A 27773-nucleotide genomic window follows, 5' to 3' on the forward strand; every position below is an offset into this window, starting at 1 on the left:
CTGTATCCCAGCAGATGCACCATCCCCACGACATCCCCCCCCCCCCCCCCCCCCCCCTCTCCCTCCTCCCTCAGTGAGCCTGACATCAGCGGTGGGGGAGATGCTGGTGCGTGTGTCTCCCTCTCCCCGGGACTCACGTGTCTCGAGGCCGCGTCCCTTCGTATCCGGGCAACAGATCCCGCCCCCGCGTGGCAAGACGTCAACGCGCCGCCGTGGCCCCGACGTCACGGGCGCGCTGCGGGGTGACGTCAGAGGCGCGCTCCCGAGCGGTCCCGTTGCCATGGAGCCGGGAGGGACGGCGAGACAGGGGTACACACGCGGGGGGGGGGCGGAGATCTGTGAGGGGCGGGGCGGGGGGGGGAGATCTGTGAGGGCGGGGCGGGGTGGGGGCGGGGGGGGGGAGATCTGTGAGGGGCGGGGCGGGGGGGGGGGGAGGAGAGGGTGGAAGTGTGGATGGGGAATGTAGAGGGCGGGGAGGAGTGGAGGGAATGTGAGGAATGGTGGGGGATACGGGATCTGAGGGAGGGTTGGTTTCTTATGATGGGGAGGGAAAGGGGGTTTCTGTGGACGGGGTTAGAGGTCCGGGATGGGTGGGCAGGGCAGTGGGGGGGGGGGGGGGGGGGGTCTGTCGGGTGTCTGGGGAGAGGGAGTTTGTGGAGAGTGGGGGGGGGGGGGGGTCTGTGGGGGGTGTCTGGGGAGGAGGGGTCTGTGGGGAGGGGGTGAGGGATGAGCGGGGTCTGTGGGGAGAGGGGTGTCGGGGGTGGGGGGTTTGTAGTAGGGGAGGGAGTAGCAGGGGGGTCTATAGGTGATGGGGGTAGGGTAGGGCAGGAAGGGGGGGACGGCTGTAATAACTCTGGTGATGGTGTCAATCACATAGAGGTGTACAGTTTAGTTTATGGTCGCATGTACCGAGGAACAGTGAAGGACCGTGTTAACCAGTCAGGTGTGCCGCTGTAAATCGGTGACATTTGCCAGGCTGTGTAATATTTATCACACATGAGCTGGGTTGATATTTAAAGGCGATAAACAGTTTTGCAGGTTGTTATCAGGACTGTGGGGAAGTTGGTAAAATGACCAGTACATGCTGGAGCAGTGAGCATGTTGGAGAAGGGTCTCAACCTGAAACGTCACCCATTTCTTCCCATAAGGAATGGGTGACGTTTCAGGTTAAAACCCTTCTCAACCTGATGCTGCCTGTCCCGCTAAGCTACTCCAGCATGTTGTGTCTTAGTCTATCTCTAGCATGTTGGGGAATGTCTGTGGAGACAGGCTTCACCGTGGAGTTCACTTTGTTTTTCTCTCCACAGACGCTGCCTAACCTGAATATTTCCACAATATTTGGTTGCTTCACATTTCCAGCATCTGCGGTCCTTTTGATTCTCATTTCTTGGAGGAAGTGGTGGTGCAAGTAAGTGGTGGTGCAAGTAAAGTTTCAGTATATTCGATGATAAAACACTCTTGATTTAATATGTTGAGATATTATACGCAGTGGAGAACTTGTTCTGCACGCACTCCAGGCTAATCCTGCCGTACACAAGTACTGCAGGATCATCTCTGGACAGTTTAGTTTATAATTGTCACGTGTACTGAGGTACAGTGGAGAGCTTGTTCTGCACACTCTCCGGGCTAATCCTGCCGTACACACGTACAATCTCTGGACAGTCACCATGTTCCGACGCCGTCTTGCAACTTCCAAATCTGTGAACAGTCTGATCTACTGGCCCAGGGAGATGTACAGTTCCTTATTTCCACCCGCTAAGGCCGGGTGTGGTGGCGGCACTAGATGGGTGAAGTAGGATTGGGCCTGGCCCAGTGCCATGACCAATATTGGCTCCTTCCACCGTCGCCCCATTCAGCTGCCGCACGCTGTGCGTCATCCGCCCGCCCGCTCACTCACCCGCCCGCCCGGCTGCTGTAGGGCCTCCCGTGGCACTTCCGCCAACACCACCGCCCGTGAGCACCGTAAACACACATCCACCCATTGCCTCCAGCAGCCCCCTCACCGTTCCGTGCGCACAGGTCACCATGTCCCATTTCCAGAACTTTCCACAGGCGGGGGAGGTGAGTTCACGGACCGTTCACAGCCGCCAACTTTCCCCTTCATCTCCCATTGTCAACAATTTGGAAGTAGCTTTTAGTTTTAGAGATACAGCATGGAAACATTCTCTTTGGTCCACCCAGTCCACGCCGACTAGTTATCCCACTTTCTCATCCACACCCTACACACTAGGAGCAATTTACAGAGGGCCAATTAACCTACAAACCCACACGTCTTTGGGATGTGGGAAGAAAGTGGAGTACCTGGAGGAAACCCACGCGGTCACGGGAAGAATGTGTGAACTCCACACAGACAGCACCTGAGGTCAGGGTTGAGCTCGGGTCTCTGGTGCTGTGATACAGCAGCACTACCCGCTGCAGACTCCAGGCCAGTTCCCGGTGACCCCAGGAAGTTTGTTTGTTGTTGCTGCAGGATGTACAAGAGGGAGAAGAGTATTCAGATGAAGAGCAGTAGCTCTGCCCTTTACAACAACCTCAGCGTGCTGCCCATCCCACACAAGAAGCTGACCTACTTTGCTGCCATCCACGGCAGCCTAGTCAACCTGGTCAGCTCCTCCATTGATGGCCTCAACCTCTCCCACAGACAGCTGCAGTCCAAGGAGGGAGGCAGTGGGCATGGCTCCTCCCTCATCATGCAGGTACCTCATGCGGTGCTTCATGTGTGTGTGGATACAGAGGTGTGGGTCATGTATGTGGCACGTGTGTACAGAGGTGTGGTTCATGTGTGTGTGTTGGACATTATGTACAGAGGTGTGGGTCATGTGTGTGTGTTGGATATAAATGCACAGAGGTGTGGGTCATTGTGTGTATGGGACATGCATGTACAGAGGTGTAGGTCATGTGTGTGACATGCTCTGAACTACATATACTTGGGAGTATTGGTTTTATCTTTTTGCACTATTGTTCTTTTGTGTGTGCGTATGTGTGTGTGTTTATGTGTGTGTGTTTATATATATATATGTGTGTGTTCATATATATATGTGTGTGTGTGTGTGTGTGTGTGTGTGTGTGTGTGTGTGTGTGTAAAACACTTGGCTCTTGACTCACTGTGTGCTGTGCGGAGGCGGCGATTGCTAATCAACACTTTCTGCCTTTCCCCAGGCATCGTGGTGCGTGCTGCCCTCTCGAACTCTCCTGGTGTTGGCATCGCAGAAAGGCATCCAGGTATGGTGGTCAGGGTGGCAGCTCACCAACCCACTGACTGGGGAATCTGTTCTTGCTGCAGCCCAAGGGCCAGTGACAAATGCTGCTAATTCATGTGTAACCACAGTGAGAATGTTCACAAATCACCCCTTCATGTACTATTGTGACTATGAGACATGTGTGTGTTGTGGAACGTGCCGTTTGTGTGGAGTGAAATAAGGCCATTTAGGACCAGAGGATTTGGGAAACCAGAGGATTGGGAGACTTTCATAGGACAACAGAAGGAAACCAAACGGGCAATACGGGCTGAAAAGATGAAGTACGAGGGGAAGCTGGCCAGGAATATAAAGAAGAACAATAAAAGCTTCTTTAGATATGTTAAGGGAAAAAGAGTAGCAAAGTCAAATGTGGGTCCCTTGAAGGCAGACCCGGGTGAAATTATTATGGGCACCAAGGAAATGGCAGAGGAGTTGAATAGATACTTCGGATCTGTCTTCACTAAGGAAGACACAAACAATCTCCCAGATGTACTGGAGAACAGAGGATCTAAGGGGGTAGAGGAACTGAAAGAGAATTTCATTAGGCGAGAAATAGTATTGGATGGTAATGGGACTGAAGGATGATAAATCCCCTGGGCCTGATGGTCTGCATCCCAGGGTCCTCAAGGAGGTGGCTCTAGAAATAGTGGACGCATTGGTGATTATTTTCCAATGTTCGATCGATTCAGGATCAGTTCCTGTGGATTGGAGGATAGCTAACGTTATCCCATTTTTCAAGAAAGGAGCAAGAGAGAAAACGGGGATTTAAAGACCAGTTAGCCTGACATCGGTGATGGGAAAGATGCTGGAGTCAATTCTAAAGAGGTAATAATGAGGCATTTGGATAGCAGTAAAAGGATTAGTCAAGTCAGCATGGATTTATGAAAGGAAAATCATGCTTGACTAATCTGGAATTTTTTGAGGATATGACAAGTAAAATGGATGAAGGGGAGCCAGTGGATGTAATGTATCTAGACTTTCAGAAAGCCTATGATAAGGTCCCGCACGGGAGACTGGTGACTAAAATTAGAGCACATGGTATTGGGGGTACGGTGTTGACATGGATTCCTGTTGGCAGACAGGAAGCAAAGAGTAGGAATGAACGGGTCCTTTTCAGAATGGCAGGCAGTGGCGAGTGGAGTGCTGCAAGGCTCGGTGTTGTAGCCGTAACTATTTACCATATATATTAATGATTTGGAAGTGGGAATTAGGAGCAACACTAGCAAGTTTGCGGATGACACAAAGCTGGGTGGCAGTGTGAACTGTGAAGAGGATGTTAGGAGGTTGCAGGGTGACCTGGACAGGTTGAGTGAGTGGGCAGATGTGTGGCAGATGCAGTATAATATAGATAAATGTGAGGTTATCCACTTTGGTGGCTAAAACAAGGGGGCAGATTATTATCTCAATAGGGTTAGGTTAGGCAAGGGGGACGTGTAGTGAGACCTGGGCATCCTTGTACACCAGTCACTGAAAGTTGGCGTGCAGGTACAGCAGGCAGTGAAGAAAGCTAATGGAATGTTGGCCTTCATAACAAGAGGATTTCAGTATAAGAGTAAAGAGGTTCTTCTGCAGTTATATAGGGCTCTGGTGAGACCACATCTGGAGTATTGTGTCCAGTTCTGGTATCCTAATTTGAGGAAGGACATCCTTGTGATTGAGGCAGTACAGCGTAGGTTCACGAGATTGATCCCTGGGATGGCAGGACTGTCATATGAGGAAAGATTGAAAAGACTAGGCTTGTATTCGCTGGAGTTTCGAAGGATGAGGGGGAGATCTTATAGAAACATATAAAATGATAAAAGGACTGGACAAGCTAGATGCAGGAAAAATGTTGGGCGAGTCCAGAACCCGGGGCCACAGTCTAAGAATAAAGAGGAGGCCATTTAAGACACGTTTTCACCCAAAGAGTTGTGAATTTATGGAATTCCCTGCCACAGAGGGCAGTGGAGGCCAAATCACTGAATGGATTTAAGAGAGAGTTAGATAGAGCTCTAGGGGCTAGTGGAATCAAGGGATATGGGGAGAAGGCAGGCACGGGTTATTGATTGGGGACGATCAGCCATGATCATATTGAATGGCGGTGCTGGCTCGAAGGGCCGAATGGTCTACTCCTGCACCTATTTTCTATGTTTCTACGATGTGACTGAGATGTGCTGAGCAGAGAGCTAGATGAGGCTTCTGCAGTGCCTTGTTTCTCTAGGCTAGGTTCAGGTTCATTATTGTCATGTGTACCGAGGTACAGTGAAAAGCTTTGTTTTGCATGCTGTACAATCAGATCAGATAATACTCTACATAAATACAAACAGGTCAAACTCCAATCCATTAGGTAGAGCAAAAGGGAAGATACAGAGTGCAGAATATAGTTCTCAGCATTGTAGCGCATCAATTCCAGAGACTAAGTCCAATGTCCGCAATGGAGTAGAGGTGAATCGGACAGTACCCGAGCTTATGGATGGATCATTCAGAAGCCTGATAACAGAGGGGAAGAAGCTGTTCCTGAGTCTGGTGGTGCGCGCTTTCAAGCTTCTGCTACTTCTGCCAGACGGGAGCAGGGAGAAGATGGAATGACTGGGGTTGGACAAGTCTTTGATTATGTTGGCTGCTTTTCCGAGATGTGTAGATGGAGTCGATGTTGGGGAGTGTGTGTGTGATGGACTGGGCTATGTCTACAATGGTGGGGAGTGTGGTCTGTGTGATGGACTGGGCTACATCTACAATGGTGGGGAGTGTATGTGTGATGGACTGGGCTACATCTACAATGGTGGGGAGTGTGGATTGTGTGATGGACTGGGCTACATCTACAATGGTGGGGAGTGTATGTGTGATGGACTGGGCTATGTCTACAATGGTGGGGAGTGTGGTCTGTGTGATGGACTGGGCTACATCTACAATGGTGGGGAGTGTGGACTGTGTGATGGACTGGGCTACATCTACAATGTTGGGGAGTGTGTGTGTGATGGACTGGGCTATGTCTACAATGGTGGGGAGTGTGGTCTGTGTGATGGACTGGGCTACATCTACAATGGTGGGGAGTGTATGTGTGATGGACTGGGCTACATCTACAATGTTGGGGAGTGTGGACTGTGTGATGGACTGGGCTACATCTACAATGGTGGGGAGTGTGTGTTTGATGGACTGGGCTATGTCTACAATGGTGGGGAGTGTGGTGTGTGTGATGACTGGGCTACATCTACAATGTTGAGGAGTGTGGTCTGTGTGATGGACTGGGCTACACCTACAATGGTGGGGAGTGTGTGTGTGATGGACTGGGCTACATCTACAATGTTGGGGAGTGTGTGTGTGATGGACTGGGCTACATCTACAATGGTGGGGAGTGTGTGTGTGATGGACTGGGCTACATCTACAATGGTGGGGAGTGTGTGTGATGCACTGGGCTACATCTACAATGGTGGGGAGTGTGTGTGTGATGGACTGGGCTACACCTACAATGGTGGGGAGTGTGTGTGTGATGGACTGGGCTACATCTACAATGTTGGGGAGTGTGGACTGTGTGATGGACTGGGCTACATCTACAATGGTGGGGAGTGTGTGTGTGATGGACTGGGCTACACCTACAATGGTGGAGAGTGTGGTCCTTGTGATGGACTGGCTACATCCACAACTCTGCAATTGCTTGTGGTCTTGGGCAGAGCTGTTCCCAAACCAAGCTGTGATGAATCGCAACAGTGTGCTTTCTATGGTGCACCTGTAGAGTGTGTAAGAATCGCTCGACACATGCTGAACTTCCTCCGTATCCTCGGGAAGTAGATGCATTGGTGCCTTGGCCTTCGCATCAACGTGGTTGGTCCACGACAGATTGTTAGTAATATTAAAGCCAAGGAACGGGAAGCTCCCGCCATTTCTGAGACTATTCTGGCTTCCAGCTTTAGTGTTGTTCCCACTGTTACTTTAGTCCATTGCCCCTGATCATTGACTCTCATTAGAATCCTCTGCCACAGAGAAGGCAGTGGAGGTCAATTATAGTCGGCAGGACTAGGCCATTCGGCCCTTTGAGCCAGCACTGCCATTCAATGTGATCATGGCTGTTCATCCACATCCCAGTTCCTGCCTTCTCCCCATATCCCCTGACTCCACTATCTTTAAAAACTCTATTTAACTCTCTCTTGAAAGTATCCAGAGAACCGGCCTCCACCGCCTTCTGAGGCAGAGAATTCCACAGACTCACAACTCTCTGTGTGAAAATGTTTTTCCTTATCTCCATTCTAAATGGCCTATCCCCTTATTCTTAAACTGTGGCCCCTAGTTCTGGACTTTCCCCAACATCGGGAATATGTTTCCTGCCTCTAACGTGTCCAAACCCTTAACAATCTTATATTCACTGGATGTTTTCTTTTTTCCTTTTTTTTTTTTCTAAATATTTTTATTTATTAGAAGTACAGTAAATTACAGTAGTACAAGCCAGATATATCTTATTACATTTATTGTATCCCTTCATTTTTTAAGCTTTAAGGAAAGATAGAAATAAAGAGAGTAGAGAAAGTGAGAGAAAGTTGTGTTAGTGTAAAAGAGTGATCAATTAAAAAAAACCCATTAGTTAGGGAAAAAAGTTAAGAAATAAACCCTAGAAAAGATAGAAAGAAGAAGAAAAAAACACAAAAGCTCTATTATGAAAACCGCGCAAAAGGGATATACCAACTTTGTATTTTTCCTCCCCCCCCTTACCAGATCCTGACACCATTTCTTTTTTGAAGTGCTGATGCACCTTATTCTTGTAGGAAGTCGATAAATGCAGACCACGTCTTTTGGAAGTGGTCTGATTTGCCTACAAGGAGGAGTCTCATATCTTCCAGGTGTAATCTGGATGTTTTCAAGAGAGAGTTATATTTAGATCTTAGGGCTAACAGAATCAAGGGATATGGGGGAAAAGCAGGAAAGGGATACTGATTTTATCTGATCAGCCATGATCATATTGAATGGCAGTGCTGGCTGGAAGGGCCAAATGGCCTACTCCTGCACCTATTTTCTATGTTTCTATGTGCGCTGAGAAGGTGCTACGTCTGCGATAGATGCTCTCAGTAAAGTGGTTACAATGGAGTGGTGTGTTTGGGATGGAATGGGGCTGTGAGAGATGGATAATTGTTGTAAAGTGGGTGTGAATGTTGCCAGCACCTCACAGCTGTGTGCCTTTCCAGATGTATGAACCGGACGGCTCCATCATGGTGTACTGGCACGCAATGGACACCCCGGAAGCACAGACAGGTAACAATGGGTGACCTCTGCTCATGTTTGCTCTCAGCTCTGCTCATGGCCAGAGAGGGTTTACAACCAGTGGTCATGGAAGTCATGGCAACCATCCCTCTCGTTCTTACCTCACTTGTAGCTTTGTGTTCAGTTTTGGTCACCCTGCTGCAGGAAAGGTGCGATCAAGTGGCAAAGGCAAGAGGTTTGCAATACCCAACCAGATGCAACTAAAGGCAAAGTAGCACTTTCTTCCCAATAACCCTTTCTGGCTTAATCCCTCCCTTCACCACCTCCAGTTTAAATTCCATTTGGAATATTTTGGAGGACCAAGAAACCAAGAACCAAGAACCAAGAACCAAGAACAAGGTGAACAGGAGACAAAAGGTGCTAGATAAGGAGAGGAATGAGATGTAAGGCCAGAGGGAGGGATATGGGTGGGAGGGCGGGAGGGGACACATGTGGGGTGGGGTGGGGGCGGGGAGATGAGTGGGTGGAGGAGGAGAAACTGGGGTAGGGTTGAGGTTAGTGTTGTGCAGGGTGGTTCAACAGCCTGATGGTTGCTGGGAATACGCTGTTCTTGAACCTGGAGGTCACGGTTTTCAGGCTCCTGCACCTTCTTCCCGATGGTAGCAGCGAGATGAGAGTGTGGTCAGGGTGGTGTGGGCCAAAGATCCTATAGCAAGCAAGATAGATCACTCGACGAAAAAGGCGTAGTACGGTCATGGACAGATTCATGGGTAATTTTCGGCCCCATTTCCGTACCTGGCTTCCGTCTCCGCACCAAAGATCCCATAGGATACTAGTGCGGAGACGGAAGCCGGTTACGGAAACATCCTCATAAAAATAAAAGTTATTTGGTAAAAATCTCCTAATTTTCAGAATTATAATTTATTAACACAAACTGTTCCCCCGCAACGTTGATTACGTTGCGAGTCGGGTTGGGTTACTGAAATGGATGAAAAAAAGGCCCACGTTCCGCTCTGTTGCGTACTACACGTCAGCCCATTGCATTTAGAAGCAGTGGTCTATTTTGCTTCGCTATAGGATCATTGGTGTGGGTATCTTCTAACGGTGTGGGTATATAAAGGCAGCCAGTATCTAATGATACTGGCTGCCTTTATGAGGCAGTGTCTCCTGTAGATCCCTTCGATGGTGGGGAGGTCAGTACTGTGATGGACCTTTGATGGTGGGGTGGTCAGTACCTTTGATGGACCTTCGATGGTGGGGAGGTCAGTACTGTGATGGACCTTTGATGGTGGGGTGGTCAGTACCTTTGATGGACCTTCGATGGTGGGGAGGTCAGTACATGTGATGGACCTTTGAAGGTAGGGTGGTCAGTACATGTGATGGATCTTCAATGGTGGGGAGGTCAGTACCTGTGATGGACCTTCGATGGTGGGGATGAGGTCAGGACTGTGATAGACCGGTCAGTGTCCACCACTCTCTGTAATCTTCTTCGTTCATGGGTCAAGTTACTGAACAAGGCTGTAGTACATTGAACCAGGCTGTAGTACCTAAGATTGTTAAGGGCTTGGATACGCTAGAGGCAGGAAACATGTTCCCGATGTTGGGGGAGTCCAGAACCAGGGGCCACAGTTTAAGAATAAGGAGTAAGTCATTTAGAACGGAGACGAGGAAACACTTTTTCTCACAGAGAGTGGTGAGTCTGTGGAATTCTCTGCCTCAGAGGGCGGTGGAGGCAGGTTCTCTGGATGCTTTCAAGAGAAAGCTAGATAGGGCTCTTAAAAATAGCGGAATCAGGGGATATGGGGAGAAGGCAGGAACGGGGTACTGATTGGGGATGATCAGCCATGATCACATTGATACCGGTGCTGGCTTGAAGGGCCAAATGGCCATCTCCTGCACCTATTGTCTATTGTCTATTGTCTACAACCAAAGACACAGTCTGTAGATCATAGTTGCTGAGGTTAGTGTTGAGCAGTGTTCAAGAGGCTGCTGGTTGCTGGGAAGAAGCTGTTCTTGAGCCTGGAGATTACGTTTCTCAGGCTCCTGTGGGTGGGAGCGTGGCCAGGGTGGTGTGTTTTATATCAGTGGACTGTTGGGGAATTACAACCAACCAACCTGGTTGGTTGACAATAACGTAGAAAGCCTTCTTCTTACTTTATTTCACGTTCTTACTGTTCTCAGCTCTGACAGTGAGTGTGGACTGAGATATGGTTGTGTTGACTTTGTATCAGTGGGGACAGGATGGTGGGTCAGTGGTCCTGGTTCTAATGGAGAATCTATCTGCCCACAGAAGCGGTCTTTGCCCGAGGGATTGCAGCAACAGGAGGCCACTACATCACCGTGGGTATGTACTGTTATCAGATTTACATGGGCTGTATGGGTTAGTTTATTATTGGCACCTGTACCACTGTGTTTGTGTAGCATCACGTCAAATCAGACTGTACATGAGGACAAACAACCATACACACATACAACTGGAGCTCTGGATCGACTAGAGCTCCAGCAGCGGCGGGACAGCGCTAAAACATCGCGGGGCTGGCGATGCCTTACCGGGGATCGCCGTCTGGAGCCCGGAGTGCTGGACCTGCTGCACCGACATCACGGAGCTGCGGTTTGCGGAGCTCCCAACGCGGGCGGCGCTGACCAACAACGCGGGGTCCTGCGACTCCGACCGGCTCGGCCTGCGGACTCGGGAGCTGCGGACTCCGGCTGCGGGAGGCGGCTGATCAGGAGGTCCGGGCCGCTGAGGAGGAGGATGTTCACCGTCGGGGATCGGCGTCGGCGTTCCACCAGCCCGGCGTGAGGGCCTGAACATCGGGCCGCCCGGTGCGGCGACTGCGGGTGCTCGGAAGGCCCAGACCACGGATGAACATCTGGGAAGATGGGAGGGGAGGCTGGCTGGACTATGGTGCCTTCCTCACCTTGGTGCCACTGTGTTATGTTGTGTCGTGGACTTTCTGTGTTTGTGCTTTTCTTTTTTAATTCAATTTTATTTTTAATATGTTTTATTATTTATTTATTATTTATTTATTTTTATGATAAGGAAAATTCATTTCGTTGTCTCTAATTGACAATGACAATAAATTTGAATACAATACAATATAATACAACTGGTAGTGCATAGAGAAAAATACCAGAGTGCAGAATATAGTGTTGGTCTTTGTGCAACAAAGAGCATGCAGATTAAAAAAGTGTAAGATCCACAGTGAGGTAGGTTGGAAGATGTGTTGTCTTTCCACTGTTTGGTTAGCAGGCAACAAAAGCTTTTCATTCTACCTTGGTACATGTGACAATAAAGTGAAAGAGAGAAGATCAGGACAACACCCCTGCTATGAGAGGACCATTTAGTAGTCTAATAACAGCGAGGAAGGTGCTGCTCCTGAATCTGGTGGGATGTACTTACTGTAATGTCTTCCAAACACGCGTGGTCTTCACTACATGTTTTATTATAGACTGATCTACACTTACTAACTTTTGTGTCTTCTGTGTGATGGGAGAGGGGAGGTGGGAATGGCCTGGGAGTAAGTAGTCCTTGATTATGTTGACTGCTTTCCCATGGCAGAGTGAAGTGTGGATGGAGTCAATGGTGGGGAGTGTGGTCTATGTGATGGACTGGACTACATCTACAATGGTGGGGAGTGTGTGTGTGATGGACTAAGCTACATCTACAATGGTGGGGAGTGTGGTCTGTGTGATGGACTGGAGAATAAGGGATGATCTTTTAGGGGTGCATAAGATCATGGGAGGAATGGATAGGGTGAACCCACAGAGTCTTTTACCCAGAGTAGGGGAATCAAGAACCAGAAGACATTGGTTTGAGGTGAGGGAGGAAAGATTTAATGGGAAACTGAGGGGCAGTGTTTCCACACAGTGGGTGGAGTGTGAATGGACCGAGCTGCCGGGGGAGGTAGTTGGGGCAAATGTGCCGTGGGCCTTTGTTGCGTTTGATGTGGGTTTCCCCGTTCAGTGGCTGTCAGTTGCAGTAGTTGCTGCTCACATCTCCATCACTGACCTGCCCACGTCTCTCGTTCCAGGCTCCTCCACGGGTTCCATCCTGGTCTTTGATATCCCTGCTAAAGGGACCAACATCACGGTGTGTGAAGTACTGGAGGAACACAGAGACCCCATCACTGAGATTGCCAGTGACTGCGCTGAGGAGAAGGTAACTGGGCTGTCCGTATATGGGCCTGTCATTGCCCAACTCAGATTTGTGTTGTGTGTTGTCAAGCAACAGCAAACCATCCATGAGTACATCAGGTCATGTAAACAGGAGTGCAGAATGTAGTGTTACACCTGTGGAGAAAGTGCAGATAACAAAGTGCAATGGGCTAACAAGGTAGATTGGAAGATCAGGAATTTATCCCCAGCATGTGAGAGGTCCGTTCAGAAACAGCAGGGAAGAAGTTTATTTTATTTTATTTTAGAGATACAGCACAGAAACAGGCCCTTCAGCCCACTGTGTCCATGCCGGCCAGCGATCCCCGCACACTAACACAATCCTACACACACTAGGGACAATTTTACAATTATACCAAACCAACAAACCTGTTTGTCTGTTAACCGACAAACCTGTAAGTCTTTGGAGTGTGATAGGAAACTAAGGATCTCGGAGAAAACCCACGCAGTCATGGGGAGGACGTACAAAATCCGTACAGACAGTATACGTAATCACCATCCAGCCCTGAATCTGGTGGGCGGGAGAGAGAATTGTGGTCCTTGGTTATAAAAAAATAGACACAAAGTGTTGGAGTAACTCAGCGGGTCAGGCAGCATCTGTGGAGAACATGGATAGGTGACGTTTCACAGAGTGCTGGAGTAACTCAGCGGGTCAGGCAGCATCTGTGGAGAACATGGATAGGTGACGTTTCACAGAATGCTGGAGTAACTCAGCGGGTCAGGCAGCATCTGTGGAGAACATGGATAGGTGACGTTTCACAGAATGCTGGAGTAACTCAGCGGGTCAGGCAGCATCTGTGGAGAACATGGATAGGTGACGTTTCACAGAGTGCTGGAGTAACTCAGCGGGTCAGGCAGCATCTGTGGAGAACATGGATAGGTGATGTTTCATCAATGCTGACTGGGGCACATACTCCACCACACTTCATGAAGTCAGTAACTAGCTCCTTCATCTTGCTGACATTACACTGGCACCGTGTAACTAAACTCTCCCTCTCTGTCCTGTACTCCGTCTCATCATTTTTCATAACCCAGCCCATCACGATGGTCTCATCACAGTCACAGTGATATAGAGTGGAAACGGGCCCTTCGGCCCACCTTGCCCACACTGGCCAACATGTCCCAGCTGTCATCTGCAGACTTGTAGATGGGGTGAGAATTAGTATTAGGTGAGTGTAGAGGGACTAGAGTAAGGGTGAGAGAAGGCAGCCTTGTGGGGCACTGGTTTTGGCACCCATGCTCACAGTGTGGTCCATGTGTCAGAGAGGGTCCAGGTTTATAGGGGGGGGGGGGGGGGGGTTGTTTGTGTGCAGTGTGATTCCAGAGGGTGTTGGGACTGTGTACGATGAACAACACTGATGTCAACCTACAGCATTGTGGAGCTGACCTGGTGACAGCTGATGATTCTGGGCTGCTGTGTGTCTGGAAATCAGGTGACGACTTCAAACTGCTGCACAAGATTCCATCGTATGGGTGAGTGTTGGCAGAAAGATCACTGTTGTAGATGGTACCTGGTGCTGGGAAATCCTCGTGTCACACACCCACCCACATCCCCACCAACACCCACCCACCCCCACTCCCCACAACACTCCCACCCCCATGCATACACCAAACCCACACCACCCCCTCACCCACACCACCACCCCACCCACACTCCATCCACACCCACCCACCCATCCACATCCCCCACACCCACCCACTCCCACTCCTGCCCACACACCCCCACCCACACCCCACACCCCTATCCCCACTCCCACCCCCACGCACACCCCATGCCCCCCCACCAACACTGTACCCCCACCCACTGCCACACTCACATCCCCACTCCCACCCCCACCCACACTCCACCCACCCCTACACCCCCCACTCCCACCTCCACGCACACACCCCCACGCACACACCCCCACACCCCACACTCCCACACCCCCCCACACACCCCCACACCCACACTACTCCACACCCACGCCCGCCATACCCCCACCCACACCCCCCCCACACCCATCCCTCCACTACAACACCACACCCCACACCCACATCCCCCACACCCACACTACCCCACACCCACACTACCCCACACCCCCACCCACATCCACACCCCCCCACTTCCACCCCTCCACTACCACACCACACCCCACCCCCACATCGAACCCCCACGCACCCCCACACCCACACCCCCACCCACACTCACATCCCCACCCACACTACCCCACTCCCCACGTCTTATTGATGCAGAAAGACAATACATGATTACAATTGAGCCGTCCACAGGGTACAGATACAGGCTAACGGGAATAATGTTTAGTGCAAGGTAATGTCCAGTAAAGGTTAAAGATAGTCCCAGGGTCTCCAGTGAGGTAGACAGTAGTTCAGGACCGCTCACTGACAATATCCACAGTTCCCGGCGTCTCCATTCAGCTGTAACTACCGCGCATGATTCCAGTTTGGGATGTAACTTGCTGGCCATCATGGTGGGATTCTAAACCACTCACCTGTGCATCACTGCTCACAGTTTCTGGCTTAACTGAAATACCCACCACACTACAAAACCAGTCAAGAATCCTAAAGCCACAGTCCTCCTTGCCCATGCCGACCACTGAACCTGTCCACACTAATCCCATTCACGTGCCTGCAACAGCATAGCACTGGAACAGGTCATTCTGCCCACGATGTCAGTGCTGAACATGATGCCTGGACCAACTCATCAGCCGGCACATGATCCATATCCCTCCATTCTCTGCACTTCCATTGCCTATCCAAATGTCTTTTAAATTCCATGATCATATCAACCTCCGCACGTTCCAGGTCCCGCCACCCTCTGTATAAAAATAACTACTGCTTTAAACTTCCCCCTCTCACCTTAAAGTTCTGCTCTTTAGTAGTTGACATTTTCATCCTGGGAAGAAGGTTCTGTCGGCCTACACTGTCATCATTTTATTTAATTTGCTGAGGTCTCCGTGTAATCTCTGGCATTCAAGAGAGAACAATCCAAGTCTGTCCAACTTGTGCCTGTATCTGAAACTCTCTAATCCAGACAGCATTCTGGTAAACCTCCTCTGCAACCTCTCCAAAGCCTCCACATCCTTCCTGTTATGGGAGCGACCAGAACTGCACGCAATACTCCACATGCGGCCTGACCAAAGTCCCATAAAGCTGTATCATGACTTCCTGACTCTTGTATATGCTGACCAATGCAGGCCAGAATACCATTAGCATTCTTTGCCATCATCCACTTGTGTTGCCACTTTCAGGGGCTCATGGATGTGACCTGAACCTTTCCCATCAACCCGTTAAATGTAGAAACTGTATTTTGTTCCAACACAACCTTTGGAAGCTTAGATATTCACCAGCCAGAGGCTGACTAACCTACAAACCTGCACGTCTTTGGGATGTGGGATGAAACCAGAGCACCCAGAGAGAACCTACACAGGGAGAATGTGCAAACTCCGTACAGCGAGCACCCGAGGTCTGGCACTGTGAGGTAGCGGTTCTACCCGCTGTGCCATCCAAATTTATTACTTTCTTTATTATATTGATCTGTGTTATTGTGATAAGCTGCAGCAAGGAAGAGTTTTATTGTTCCATTGCCGGTACATATGACGATGAAACAATCTTGACCATTGTGCATTGCTTCACATGCACACACGTGTAACGGGCACATGTATAATGGGCACACATGTGACAGGCACACATGTATAACGGGCACGCATGTGTGACAGGCACACACGTGTAACGGGCACCCACGTGTAATGGACACACGTGTGTTTGTGTCAGTGGTGAAGCTCTACAATGATGATAAGCTCACTCGCTTCAGGCAGAGTGAGGGTGGAGGTCAGTCAGTGAGTGACGGGGCTGAGCTGCTGCCCAGTCCCTGGTGCCCATTGCCCCGTGCCCATGTGGTGTGGCTGCCGCACCCTGACCACTGGCCTCAGGGTCAGCGCCACTGTCCCCAGGGTGGGGGATGAGTGGGTGTTGGTATCGGGGGCGTTGGTGTCTGGGGTGTGGGGTGCCCACTAACATGCCCATTGCCCCCAGGATGAGGTGGTTGTGGGTGTGGGGTGGGGGGGGGAGGGGGGTTAGGTGTGGGTGGGTGTGGGGGGGGTTGGGTATGGTGGTAGCTGTGTGGGTGGGGGGAGTGGGGATGGGTGTTGGGGAGTGTGGAGGGGTGGGTGTGCGGGGTGGGTGTGGGGGTAGGTGTGGGGGGGATGGGTGAGGTGTGGGGGTGGGTGTGTGGGGGTGGGTGTGGGCAGGGCTGTGGGTGTGGGTTGTGGGTGTCCGGGGCCCACTAACATGCCCATTGCCCCCAGGGTGAGCTGCAGCTCGGTGCGGATGTGGGCAGGGGTGATTGTGGGGGGATACGGGAACGGAGAGATCCAGGTGTATGACGCAGAGAGTGGAGCCATGCAGGTGGAGGTGAAAGCTCACGCCCGCTGGATCAGCAGCCTGGACATCGCCCCCGCCACAGGCAAGGTACCGCACAATCTGCCCCCTCCCACCAACACCCCCCACTCACCCCCACCGCCATACCCCACCCCACGCACGCCCATCCTCATCCCCACTCACCTCCATCCCCCTCCCCACGCACCCCACCCCTCACTCAGTCCGAGTCCTCACCAACCAGCGACACTGACACTATCCTACACACTAGGGACAATTTACAAGTATACCAAGCCAATTAACCTACAAACCTGTGCAACGCAGAGAGTGGAGCCGTGCAGGTGGACGTGAAAGCTCATGCTTTCAACTCCTAGTTTCCTGCCTAATTCACATGACCTGATGGGACTGAAGGCTGATAAATTCCCTGGGGACTGGTGATCTGCAACCCAAGGTAATTAAGGAAGTGGCTCTAGAAATCATGGATGCACTGGTGGTCATTTTCCGATGTTCTATAGATTCAAGATCTGTTCCTGTGGATTGGAGGGTAGCTAATGTTATCCCACTTTTTAGGAAAGGCGGGGGAGAGAAAACAGGGAATTATAGACCAGTTAGCCTGACATCGGTGGTGGGGAAGATGCTGGAGTCAATTATAAAAGATGTAATAGCGGCACATTTGGATAGCAGTAACAGGATCGGTCCGAGTCAGCATGGATTTATGAAGGGAAAATTATGCTTGACTAATCTTCTGGAATTTTTTGAGGATGTAACTAGGAAAATGGACAAGGGAGAGCCAGTGGATGTAGTGTATCTGGAGTTTCAGAAAGCATTTGATAAGGTCCTACATAGGAGATTAGTGGGCAAAATTGGAGCACATGGTATTGGGGGATGGGTACTGACATGGATAGAAAATTGGTTGGCAGACAGGAAACAACGAGTAGGGATTAACGGGTCCCTTTCAGGCAGTAACTAGTGGGGTACCGCAAGGCTCGGTGCTGGGACTGCAGCTATGTACAATATACATTAATGATTTAGATGAAGGGATTAAAAGTAACATTTGCAGATGACACAAAGATGAGTGGCAGTGTGAACTGTGAGGAGGATGCTATGAGCATGCATATGTTGATAGAATGGAGCGGCTGGGCTTGTATACTAAGGAATTTTGAAGGATGAGAGGGAATCTTATTGAAACATATAAGATTATTAAGGGTTGGGACACACTAGAGGTTGGAAACATGTTCCCGATGTTGGGGGAGTCCAGAACCAGGGGCCCCAGTTTAAGAATAAGGGATAAGCCATTTAGAACGGAGATGAGGAAAAACGTTCACACAGAGGGTTGTGAATCTGTGGAATATTCTGCCTCAGAAGGCAGTGGAGGCCAATTCTCTGGATCCTTTCAAGAATTAGATAGAGCTCTTAAAGATAGCGGAGTCAGGGGAGATGGTGAGAAGGCAGGAACGGGGTACTGATTGGGGATGATCATCCATGAGCACAGTGAATGGCGGTGCTGGCTTGAAGGGCCGAATGGCCTACTCCTGCACCTATTGTCTATTGTCTTTGGAGTGTGGGAGGAAACCGGAGAACCCAGAGGAAACCCACGCAGATCACTGGGAGAACGTGCAAATTCTGCACAGACAGCACCCGTAGTCAGGATTGAACCCGGGTGAAGCAACAACTCTACCACTCTACCCCCCTTCTGTCCCCACCCCCTCTCTCTGCCCCAACCTCGCGCTCCCCCCTTCCTCACCCCCATGCTGCCCTTGCCCTCTATGTCGGTGCTGTGTGACTCCGTGGGCTGTGTGTGTGTGCGTTTGTGTGTGCGTGGGCATGGGCGGAAATCCCTTTTAATACATGGAGGGGGACACAATTTCCTGGCGGCCCGATGTCAAGTGTGCATGAAACTAACAATTTTATCTCTCACACACACACACGCACACACACACACACACACACACACACACACACACACACACACACACACACACACACACACACACACACACACACACACACACACACACACACACACACACACACACACACACACACACACACACACACACACACACACACAGAAAGTGGTGACCACTGCCCAGTCCATCACCGGCTCTGACCTCCCCACCAGCAAAAGGATCTATCGCAGTCAAAAAGGCTGCCAACATCATCAGCGACCCACACCATCCTGGTCACACACTCATTTCACCGTTGCCACCGGAAAGAAGGTACTGGAGCCTGAAAACTGTAACGTCCAGGTTCAGGAACAGCCACTTCCCCACAGCCATCAGGCTATTAAACACAACATCAAATAAGCTCTGAACAATAACAATCTTATTATTATTGCACTATATCTGTTTATTTATTGTGTGTATATATGGTCTATAGACACACCAAACTATTATCTTCCGTTTTGTATTATGTTTACATATTCTGTTGTGCTGCAGTAAGTAAGAATTGAATTGTCCTTCTCTTGGCCTCATAGCGCGGTGGAGGCCGGTTCTCTGGATGCTTTCAAGAGGGAGCTAGATAGGTCTCTTAAAAATAGCGGAGTCAGGGGATATGGGGAGATGGCAGGAACGGGGTACTGATTGGGGATGATCAGCCATGATCACATTGAATGGCGGTGCTGGCTCGAAGGGCCGAATGGCCTACTCCTGCACCTATTGTCTATTGTCTATTGGGACACATGACAATAAAGCTCTCTTGACTTGACTCTTGACATCTTACACACATCTTACACGCATCTTACTGTAACGATCCTGGGGCCTGGGGAAGACTTGAGAGACAGTGAAAGAAGACCAAGAGTGGTTTAAATTAAAATATATATATATTTGCGCTGAGGCCTAACATCTAGTAGCTGGCGGCCTCCAACTGGAATCGACCTTGAGGGCTCCAGTCGCAGTCTGGACGTACCATCACAAAGCTGGCTGACTTAGGAAGCTGTGGTGGCGTTGCGGCTGCGACTCGACAGGCTTGATTTGGCCCGTTCACGGGGCCTTTCATCGCCCGGCGCGGCTTAAAATCGGCCACGGGATCTACCATCGACTGGCAAGGGCTTCAGCATCGAGAGCCTCGATCACAAGAAATACATGGGGGTAGTTGTCCCCCACCTCTCAAAACATGAGGGGGACACGTCCCCCCCCCTGGGATTTCCGCCCATGTGTGTGAATGTGTGTGTGTATGTGCGTGCGTGTGTGCCGTGTTGCTTGGGGCCTGAGCTGCTCCCAGGGACGTGACTGCCCTCTCTCCACAGCTGGTGTCGGCAGCTGAGGATTCCTTCGTCAGCGTGTGGATCCTGTCCCGCAGCCCAGAGACCAACGGCATTGAGGTGAGGACACAGCCAACCTTCCCCAACTCCTGTTGCTGCCCCACACTCTGGGACCAGGGGGATAGGATGGAGTCGAGGTACATGGAGATGATTTCAGTGGGACAGAAATAATGGGTCTGCCAGGGCAGTTGTGTTGATGGATTTTGGGGAGAAGGTAAAAACGGGCTGTCCGGGGCTGGGAAACAATAATGTTGGAGGCTATGGAAGGCAAACAGTAAGAAGTGATGAAATCAGAAATGGGCTGTGTGAGATTATGGTCTGAAGAAGGATCTCAACCCAAGACTTCACCTATTCCTTCACTCCAGAGATGCTGCTGAGTTACTCCAGCACTCTGAAACGTCACCCATTCCTTCTCTCCAGAGATGCTGCCTGTCCCACTGAGTTACTCCAGCATGTTGTGTCTATCTTGGGTCATTGCACTGCGGTGGCTTTCAATTCCCCAATGTTGAAATTTATTTATTGTCATGTGTTGCGAGGTACAGTGAAAAGCTTTTGTTGCTAGGGACTAGGTGAGGGTAAGTGTTCGGCACGGACTAGAAGGGCCGAGATGGCCTGTTTCTGTGCTGCAATTGTTATATGGTTATATGGTTGTGTGCTAACCAGTCAGCAGAAAGACAATACATGATTACAATTGTGCCGCCCACATTGTACAGATACAGGATAACGGGAATAACTGGGACATACTCAGGGCCAGAGGATTAGACGGGGCAGAATGTGTTGGGTGCGGCCAAGAAGGTTTCATTAAACAGTGTGTGGATAGTCTGACTAGAGAAGGGACCATACTGGTCTGTGTGCTGGGACATGTTGTGGTGAAAGAGGAATTTGGAGAGAATGATCACAACTCCATGAGCTTTAATATTGCTTTGAACAGGGACAGGTCTGGATGTTGGGGGGAGGGGGTTTAATTGGGGCAACACAGAATACAATGACATTAAGTGTAGGAAGGAACTGCAGATGCTGGTTTAAACCAAAGATAGACCCAAAAAACTGGAATAACGCTGCTATTCAGGTAGCATCTCTGGAGAGAAGGTCGAGACCCTTCTTCAGAATGCCATTAGGCAGGAGCTAGTGAGGGGAGATTGGGATCAGTTGTTGGGTAAGACCACAGATGACATGTGGGAGTTGTTTAAAGACCGGGAGATCAAAGTGCAGTCAGCATGTTTCAGTAAGGAGGAGGGATAAGGACAGCAAGGTAGTGGATGGGCAGAGAGTAGAGAGTTGGATGGAGAGTAGAGAGTTGGATAGAGAGTAGAGAGTTGGATAGAGAGTTGAGCGTTGAATAGAGGGTTGGGATGGGAGTCGGGTAGAGAGTCGGGTAGAGTATTGGGCAAACAGTTGGGCAGAGAGATGAGTAGAGAGTTGAATAGTGACCCTTTGTTGGGTAGAGAATCAAGTAGAGAGTTGGTTAGAGAGTTGAGAGTTGGGTACTGAGAGTTTGATAGAGTGTTGAGAGTTGGGCAGAGATTTGAGTAGAGCCTCCTCGTTGTGCAGAGAGTTGAGAGTTGGGCAGAGATTTGAGTAGAGACTCCTCGTTGTGCAGAGAGTTGAGAGTTGGACAGGGAGTTGAGAGTTGGACAGGGAGTTGAGAGTTGGACAGGGAGTTGAGAGTTGGACAGGGAGTTGAGAGTTGGACAGAGAGTTGAGAGTTGGACAGGGAGTTGAGAGTTGGACAGGGAGTTGAGAGTTGGACAGGGAGTTGAGAGTTGGACAGGGAGTTGAGAGTTGGACAGGGAGTTGAGAGTTGGACAGGGAGTTGAGAGTTGGACAGGGAGTTGAGAGTTGGACAGGGAGTTGAGAGATGGACAGGGAGTTGAGAGATGGACAGGGAGTTGAGAGTTGGACAGAGAGTTGAGAGTTGGACAGAGAGTTGAGAGTTGGACAGGGAGTTGAGAGATGGACAGGGAGTTGAGAGTTCGACAGAGTTGAGAGGGGTGGAGAGTTGAGAGGGGTGGAGAGTAGAGAGTTGGATGGAGAGTTGGACAGAGAGTTGAATAGAGGATTCGGATGGGAGTCGGGTAGAGTATTGGGCAAACAGTTGGGCAGAGAGATGAGTAGAGAGTTGAATAGTGACCCTTTGTTCGGTAGAGAGTTGGGTAGAGAATCAAGCAGAGAGTTGGGTATAGAGTTGAAAATTGGGCAGAGAGTTATTAGATGCGGAGAGAGTAGTAAGCTGGGTAGGCAGTTGGGAAGAGAGTTGGGCAGAGAGTTGAGTAGAGAGTTGAGTAGAGCGTTGAATAGAGAGTTGGGTGGAGAGTTGAGAGATGGGTAGAGAGTTCAGAGTTGGGCAGTGAGTTCGGAGTTGGGTAGGGATTTGAGAGTTAAGTATAGAGTTGGAAGTATGTTGGATAGAGTGTTAAGAGTTGGGTAGAGTTGAGTAGAGAGTTGGGCAGACAGTTGAGTTGAGATTTGGGTGGAGAGTTGGGTAGAGAGTTGAACAGAGAATCAAGTAGAGAGTTGGGTATAGAGTGAAGAGTTTGATAGAGTCGAGAGTTGGGCAGAGAGTTGAGAGAGAGTTAGGAGTTGGGTAGAGAGTTGAAAGTTGGGTAGAGAGTTGAGAGTTGAATAGAGAGTTGAATAAAGGGTTGGGTGGAGAGTTTAGAGTTGGGTACAGAGATGAGAGATGGGTAGAGAGTTGAGTAGGGCAGACAGTTGGGTAGACTGTTGGGCAGACAGTTGTGGGGAGAGTTCAGTAAATAGTTGAGTAGAGAGTTTGGTAGAGAGTTGTGTTGGGAGTTAAGTAGAAAGTTGAGAGTTGGATACAGAGTTGAGAGATGTAGAAAGTTGAGGGTTGGGTAGAGTTGGGTTGGGTTAAGAGTTGAGAATAGAGAGTTGGGCAGAGAGCTGGGCAGAGAGTTGAGTAGCGAGTTGGCCAACAGATAGGCAAAGAGGTGAGTTGAGAGGTGAGAGTTGGGAAGAGAGTTGAGAGATGGGAGAAACTTAAGAGTTGGGTGGATAGCTGAGAGATGGGCAGAGAGTTGGGTAGTGAGTTGGGCACACAGTTGGGCAAAGAGTTGAGTAGAGTGATGAGTTGAGAGTTGAGAGTTGGGTAGAGAGATGAGAGATGGGCTGAGAGTTGGGCAGACAGTTGTGTAGACGGTTGGTTAGAGAGTTCAGTAAAGAGTTGAGATTTGGGTAGAGAGTTGAGTAGAAAGTTAAGAGTTGGATTAAGAGTTGAGAGGGGTGGAGAGTAGAGAGTCATGTAAAGAGGAGAGAGTTGGGTAGAGTTGATTTGCGTAAAGAGTTGAGAGTTGGGTGGAGAGTAGTGAGTTGGGCAGACAGTTGCGTGGCAGTTGTGTAGAGAATTGAACAGAGAACTAAGTAGGGCATTGAGTAAAGAGCTGAGTGGAGAATTGGGTAGAGAGTTGAGAGTTCGGTAAAGAGTTGTTAGTTTGGTAGAGTTGAGGGTTGGGTTGAGAGTTGAGAGCTGGGCAGAGAGTTGAGCAGAGCGGTGGGCGTACAGTTGGTTAGAGAGTTGGGTAGAGAATAGAGAGTCGGGTCGAGAGATGAGAGTTGGATGGAGAGTTGAGTAGAGAGTTGAGAGTTGGGTATAGAGTTGAGAATTGAAAAAGAGTTGAATAGAGGGTTGAACATGGAGTTGGGTAGAGATTTGGGCAGAGCGTTGGACAGAGTGTTGGGCAGACAGTTTAGTAGAGGGTTGAGTAGAGACCATTTGTTGGGTAGAGAGTTGATAGCTGGGTGGATATTTAAGGGTGGGTAGAGACCCATCGTTGGGTAGAGAGTTGAGAGTTTGGGTAGAAAGTAGTGAGTTGGAGAGAGTGTTGGATAGAGAGTTGGAAAGAGAGTTGAGTAGAGAACTAAGTAGAGAGCTGAGTAGAGAGTTGAGAGTAAGTTGGAGAGTTGAGAGTTGGATAGAGAGTTGAGAATTGGGTAGAGATTTGAGTGGCGAGTTGGCCAGACAGTTGGGTTGAGTGTTGGGAGTTGGGTAGAGAGTTAAGAGTTTAATAGAGATTTAAGAGTTGGGTGGAGATTTGAGATTTGGGTAGAGGGATAGAGAGTTGGGCAGAGAGATGAGCAGAGAGTTGAGTAGAGACCCTTTGTTCGGTAGAGAGTTGATAGTTGGGTGGATAGTTGAGAGTTGGGTAGAGACCCATTGTTGGGTAAAGAGTTGAGAATTTGGGAAGAGAGTAGTGAGTTTGAGAGAGTGTTGGGTAGAGAGTTGGACAGAGAGTTGAGTAGAGAACTAAGTAGAGAGTTGAGAGTTGGTTGGAGAGTTGAAAGTTGGGTAAAGAGTTGAAGAGTTGGATAGAAAGTTGAGTGGCGAGTTGGGCAGACAGTTGGGTAGAGAGTTGAGTAGAGAGTTGAGTAGAGAGTTGAGTAGAGAGTTGAGTAGAGAGTTGAGCAGAGAGTTGGGTTGAGAGTTGGGTAGAGTTGGGAGTTGGGTAGAGTTGAGAGTTGAGTAGAGAGTTGGGTAGAGTTGGGAGTTGGGAGTTGGGTAGAGAGTTGAGTAGAGAGTTGAGTAGAGAGTTGAGTAGAGAGTTGGGTTGAGAGTTGGGTAGAGTTGGGAGTTGGGTAGAGAGTTGAGAGATGTGTAGAGAGTTGAGAGTTGGGTAGTGTTGGGTAGAGAGATGGGTGGAAAGATGAGCAGAGAGTTGAGCAGAGAATTGAGCAGAGAGTTGAGTGTTGGGTAGAGAGTTGAGAGTTTGGGTAGAGAGTAGTGAGTTGGAGAGAGTATTGGGTAGACAGTTGAGAGTTGGGTAGAGAGCTGGGCAGAGGGTTGAGCAGAGAATTAAATAGAGAATTGAGTAGAGACGTTTGTTGGCTAGATAGTTGAGAGTTGGTTGAAGTTGAAAGTTGGGTAAAGAGTTGAGAGTTGGATAGTGAGTTGGGTTGAGAGTTGAGTGGCAAGTTGGGCAGACATTTGGTAGAGAATTGGGCAGAGCGTTGGTCAGACAGGTGGGCATAGAGTTGAGTAGAGAACTAAGTAGAGTTCAGTGGAGACCCTTCATTGGGCAGAGAGTTGAGTAGAGAACTAACTAGAGAGTTGAGTAGAAAATTGAGCGTCGGGTAGAGAGTTGGTTAGAGTTATATAGAGAGTTGGATAGAAGTTTGAGTGAAGAGTTGAATTGGGTCAAAGACCAGAGGACGTAGGTTCAAGGTGAAGGGGAAATTATTTAACAGGAATCTGAAGGGTAACCTTTTCATACAAAGGGTGGTGGGTGTATGGAACAAGCTGTCAGAGGAGGTAGTTGAGGCAGGGATTATCCCAACATTTAAGGAACAGTGAGATAGGTACATGGATAGGGCAGGTCTGCAGGCAGGTGGGACTAGTGTAGCTAAGACATTGTTGGCCGGTACACAAAAGTGCTGGAGAAACTCAGCGGGTCCGGCAGCATCAATGGAGCGAAGGAAATAGGCTTATTTCCTTCGCTCCATTGATGCTGCCGCAACAGCTGAGTTTCTCCAGCACTTTTTTCTACCTTCGATTTTCCAGCATCTGCAGTTCCTTCTTGAACATTGTTGGCTGGCGTGGGCAAGTTGGGGCGAATGCCTGTTTTCACACTGTTTCACTCCATGAGTCTATGAGGGATTCTATGCTTGTAGTAAAAGGATGGAGGTGAGGTACTAACTGAGTATTTTGCATCAGTATTCACTGAGAAGGACTTGGAGGGCAGTGAGATCAATATGGAGAACACTAATATGCTTGACAAGATTGAGATGGAGAAAGAGGTGATGCTGAGGCTCTTCAGAAACATTAAGGTGGATACGTCCCCAGGGCCTGATGGCATCTTATTCATACAAGACATAGGGTTATGGTGGAAGGGAGATATTCAGGCTGGAGGTTGGTGACCAGTGGAGTTCCATAGGAATCTGTGTTGGGATCTCTGCTGTTTATATTAACATATATATAGACATATATGGAGATGTGTTGGTGAGTAAGTTTACTCACAACAACATTGGAGGAGTTGCAGACAGTGAGGAAGGCTGTCAGAAGATGCAGGGGGTGGGGTGGGTGGGTGTGAGGGGTTGTGGGTGAGGGGAGCAGTGAGGGTGTGGGTGAGGAGGAGGGGTGGGTGAGTGGGCAATGTGAGGGAACAGTGTGAGGAGGGGAGGGGGTCAGTTTGTGGGGGCGGGGCGGGGGAGGGGACGGTGTGAGGGGGACAGTGTGCGGGGGAGGGGACGGTGTGAGGGGGTAGTGTGAAGGGGTGAGGGTGGCAGTGTGCGGGGGAGGGGTGGGTGAGGGGGCAGTATGTTGCGTGGCAGAGTGTGACCCCTGCCGTTTGACAGATGGAACATCTGCACACAGAGTGTGTGACGGACATCCTGATGTGTGGCGCCAGGTTCTGTGACCCTGAAGGCAGCTCGTTTGCGGTGAGCGGATACGACCTGAGTGAGATCATCCGTTTTGTCCAGGTGTAGGTGAGGGTGCCGGGTACAGGTTGCCCCTAACGCCCGCTGGCCCAGAGCACACAGCCTGACCACAGCTCTGCCCCTCCACTGGGCCCAGTGGGCAGCTCTGTATCTGCAAAGGCGGCCTGGTCTTTGTGCCCACTGATTCTCTCTGTGTCCACACTGCCCTTGGGCAGCTCCAGGCTGTGCCACACAGAGCACCCACCACCGGCTTGTCTGTCGCCCCACACCTACCACTGTCTGGGAATCTAAACAAATGGTGCTTTCACTAAAGTTGGACACACACACACACACACACACACACACACACACACACACTCGCACTCGCACTCGCACTCACACACTCACACACACACACACACGCACTCGCACTCACACTCACACACACACACACACACACACACACACACACACACAAACACACACACACACACACACACACACACTCACACTCACACTCACACACACACACACACACTTATGTCCTTGCTTCCAGTGGTGATCGCAACCCTCCCCCAGAACAGTGAGAAATGTTTCCCCTTGATCAACTGGACATCGAACAAACTGCCCGTTAATTAGTTCATCAGTCTTACAATACATCTTCCATGTTCGTGTCAGTCTGTGTTACACTACATCTTCCATGTTCAGTGTTCGTTAACCTTTTTAAAATTGAGTTTGTCTCAAGATGTTTGGATGCTTTTTAGGAAGAGAAGGCTGTTTTAATTATTCAGCTGGCAATATAACATTACGTGTGACGTTCTGCTTTAATAAAAGTAATCTGTATTAAGTCTGCAGATTGAGTGAAACATTTACCTTTGCATGTAAAATCCACCCTTTCTTTCAACACCAAACGTTACAGCTAGGTGGAGGTTACCTTGTGAACAAGGCTGTAGGTGCTGGGGTCAAGTCAAGAGTGTTTTATTGTCAATTGTTCCAGATAGAACAATGACATTCTTACTTGCAGCAGCACAACAGAATATGTAAACAAAGTTCAGTGTGTGCATATGTACATAGATTGAATTGAATTTCCTTTATTGTCATTCAAACAAGTTTGAATGAAATTTCGTACCATGCAGTCATGACAGTAAAAGGCGACAAAACACAATGAACACAATTTAACGCAA

At 49.6% G+C, this 27773-nt stretch overlaps 1 protein-coding gene across 1 annotated transcript; it reads left to right on the forward strand.

The window, feature by feature from the left end:
• The first annotated feature begins 254 nt into the window (after positions 1-254).
• wdr54 (WD repeat domain 54) lies at positions 255-27443 on the forward strand. Its single transcript, XM_033036083.1, has 11 exons — positions 255-309; positions 1308-1408; positions 2471-2696; positions 3160-3222; positions 8393-8459; positions 10699-10752; positions 12443-12570; positions 13957-14057; positions 16889-17051; positions 20206-20280; positions 26527-27443. Exons 3-11 carry the CDS (start codon positions 2472-2474, stop codon positions 26656-26658), a joined length of 1008 nt encoding a protein of 335 aa, XP_032891974.1. The 5' UTR covers positions 255-309; positions 1308-1408; position 2471; the 3' UTR covers positions 26659-27443.
• The last annotated feature ends 330 nt before the right edge of the window (positions 27444-27773 follow it).

The sequence above is a fragment of the Amblyraja radiata genome, chromosome 1, assembly GCF_010909765.2.
Source record: "Amblyraja radiata isolate CabotCenter1 chromosome 1, sAmbRad1.1.pri, whole genome shotgun sequence".
Taxonomy (NCBI): Eukaryota; Metazoa; Chordata; class Chondrichthyes; order Rajiformes; family Rajidae; genus Amblyraja; species Amblyraja radiata.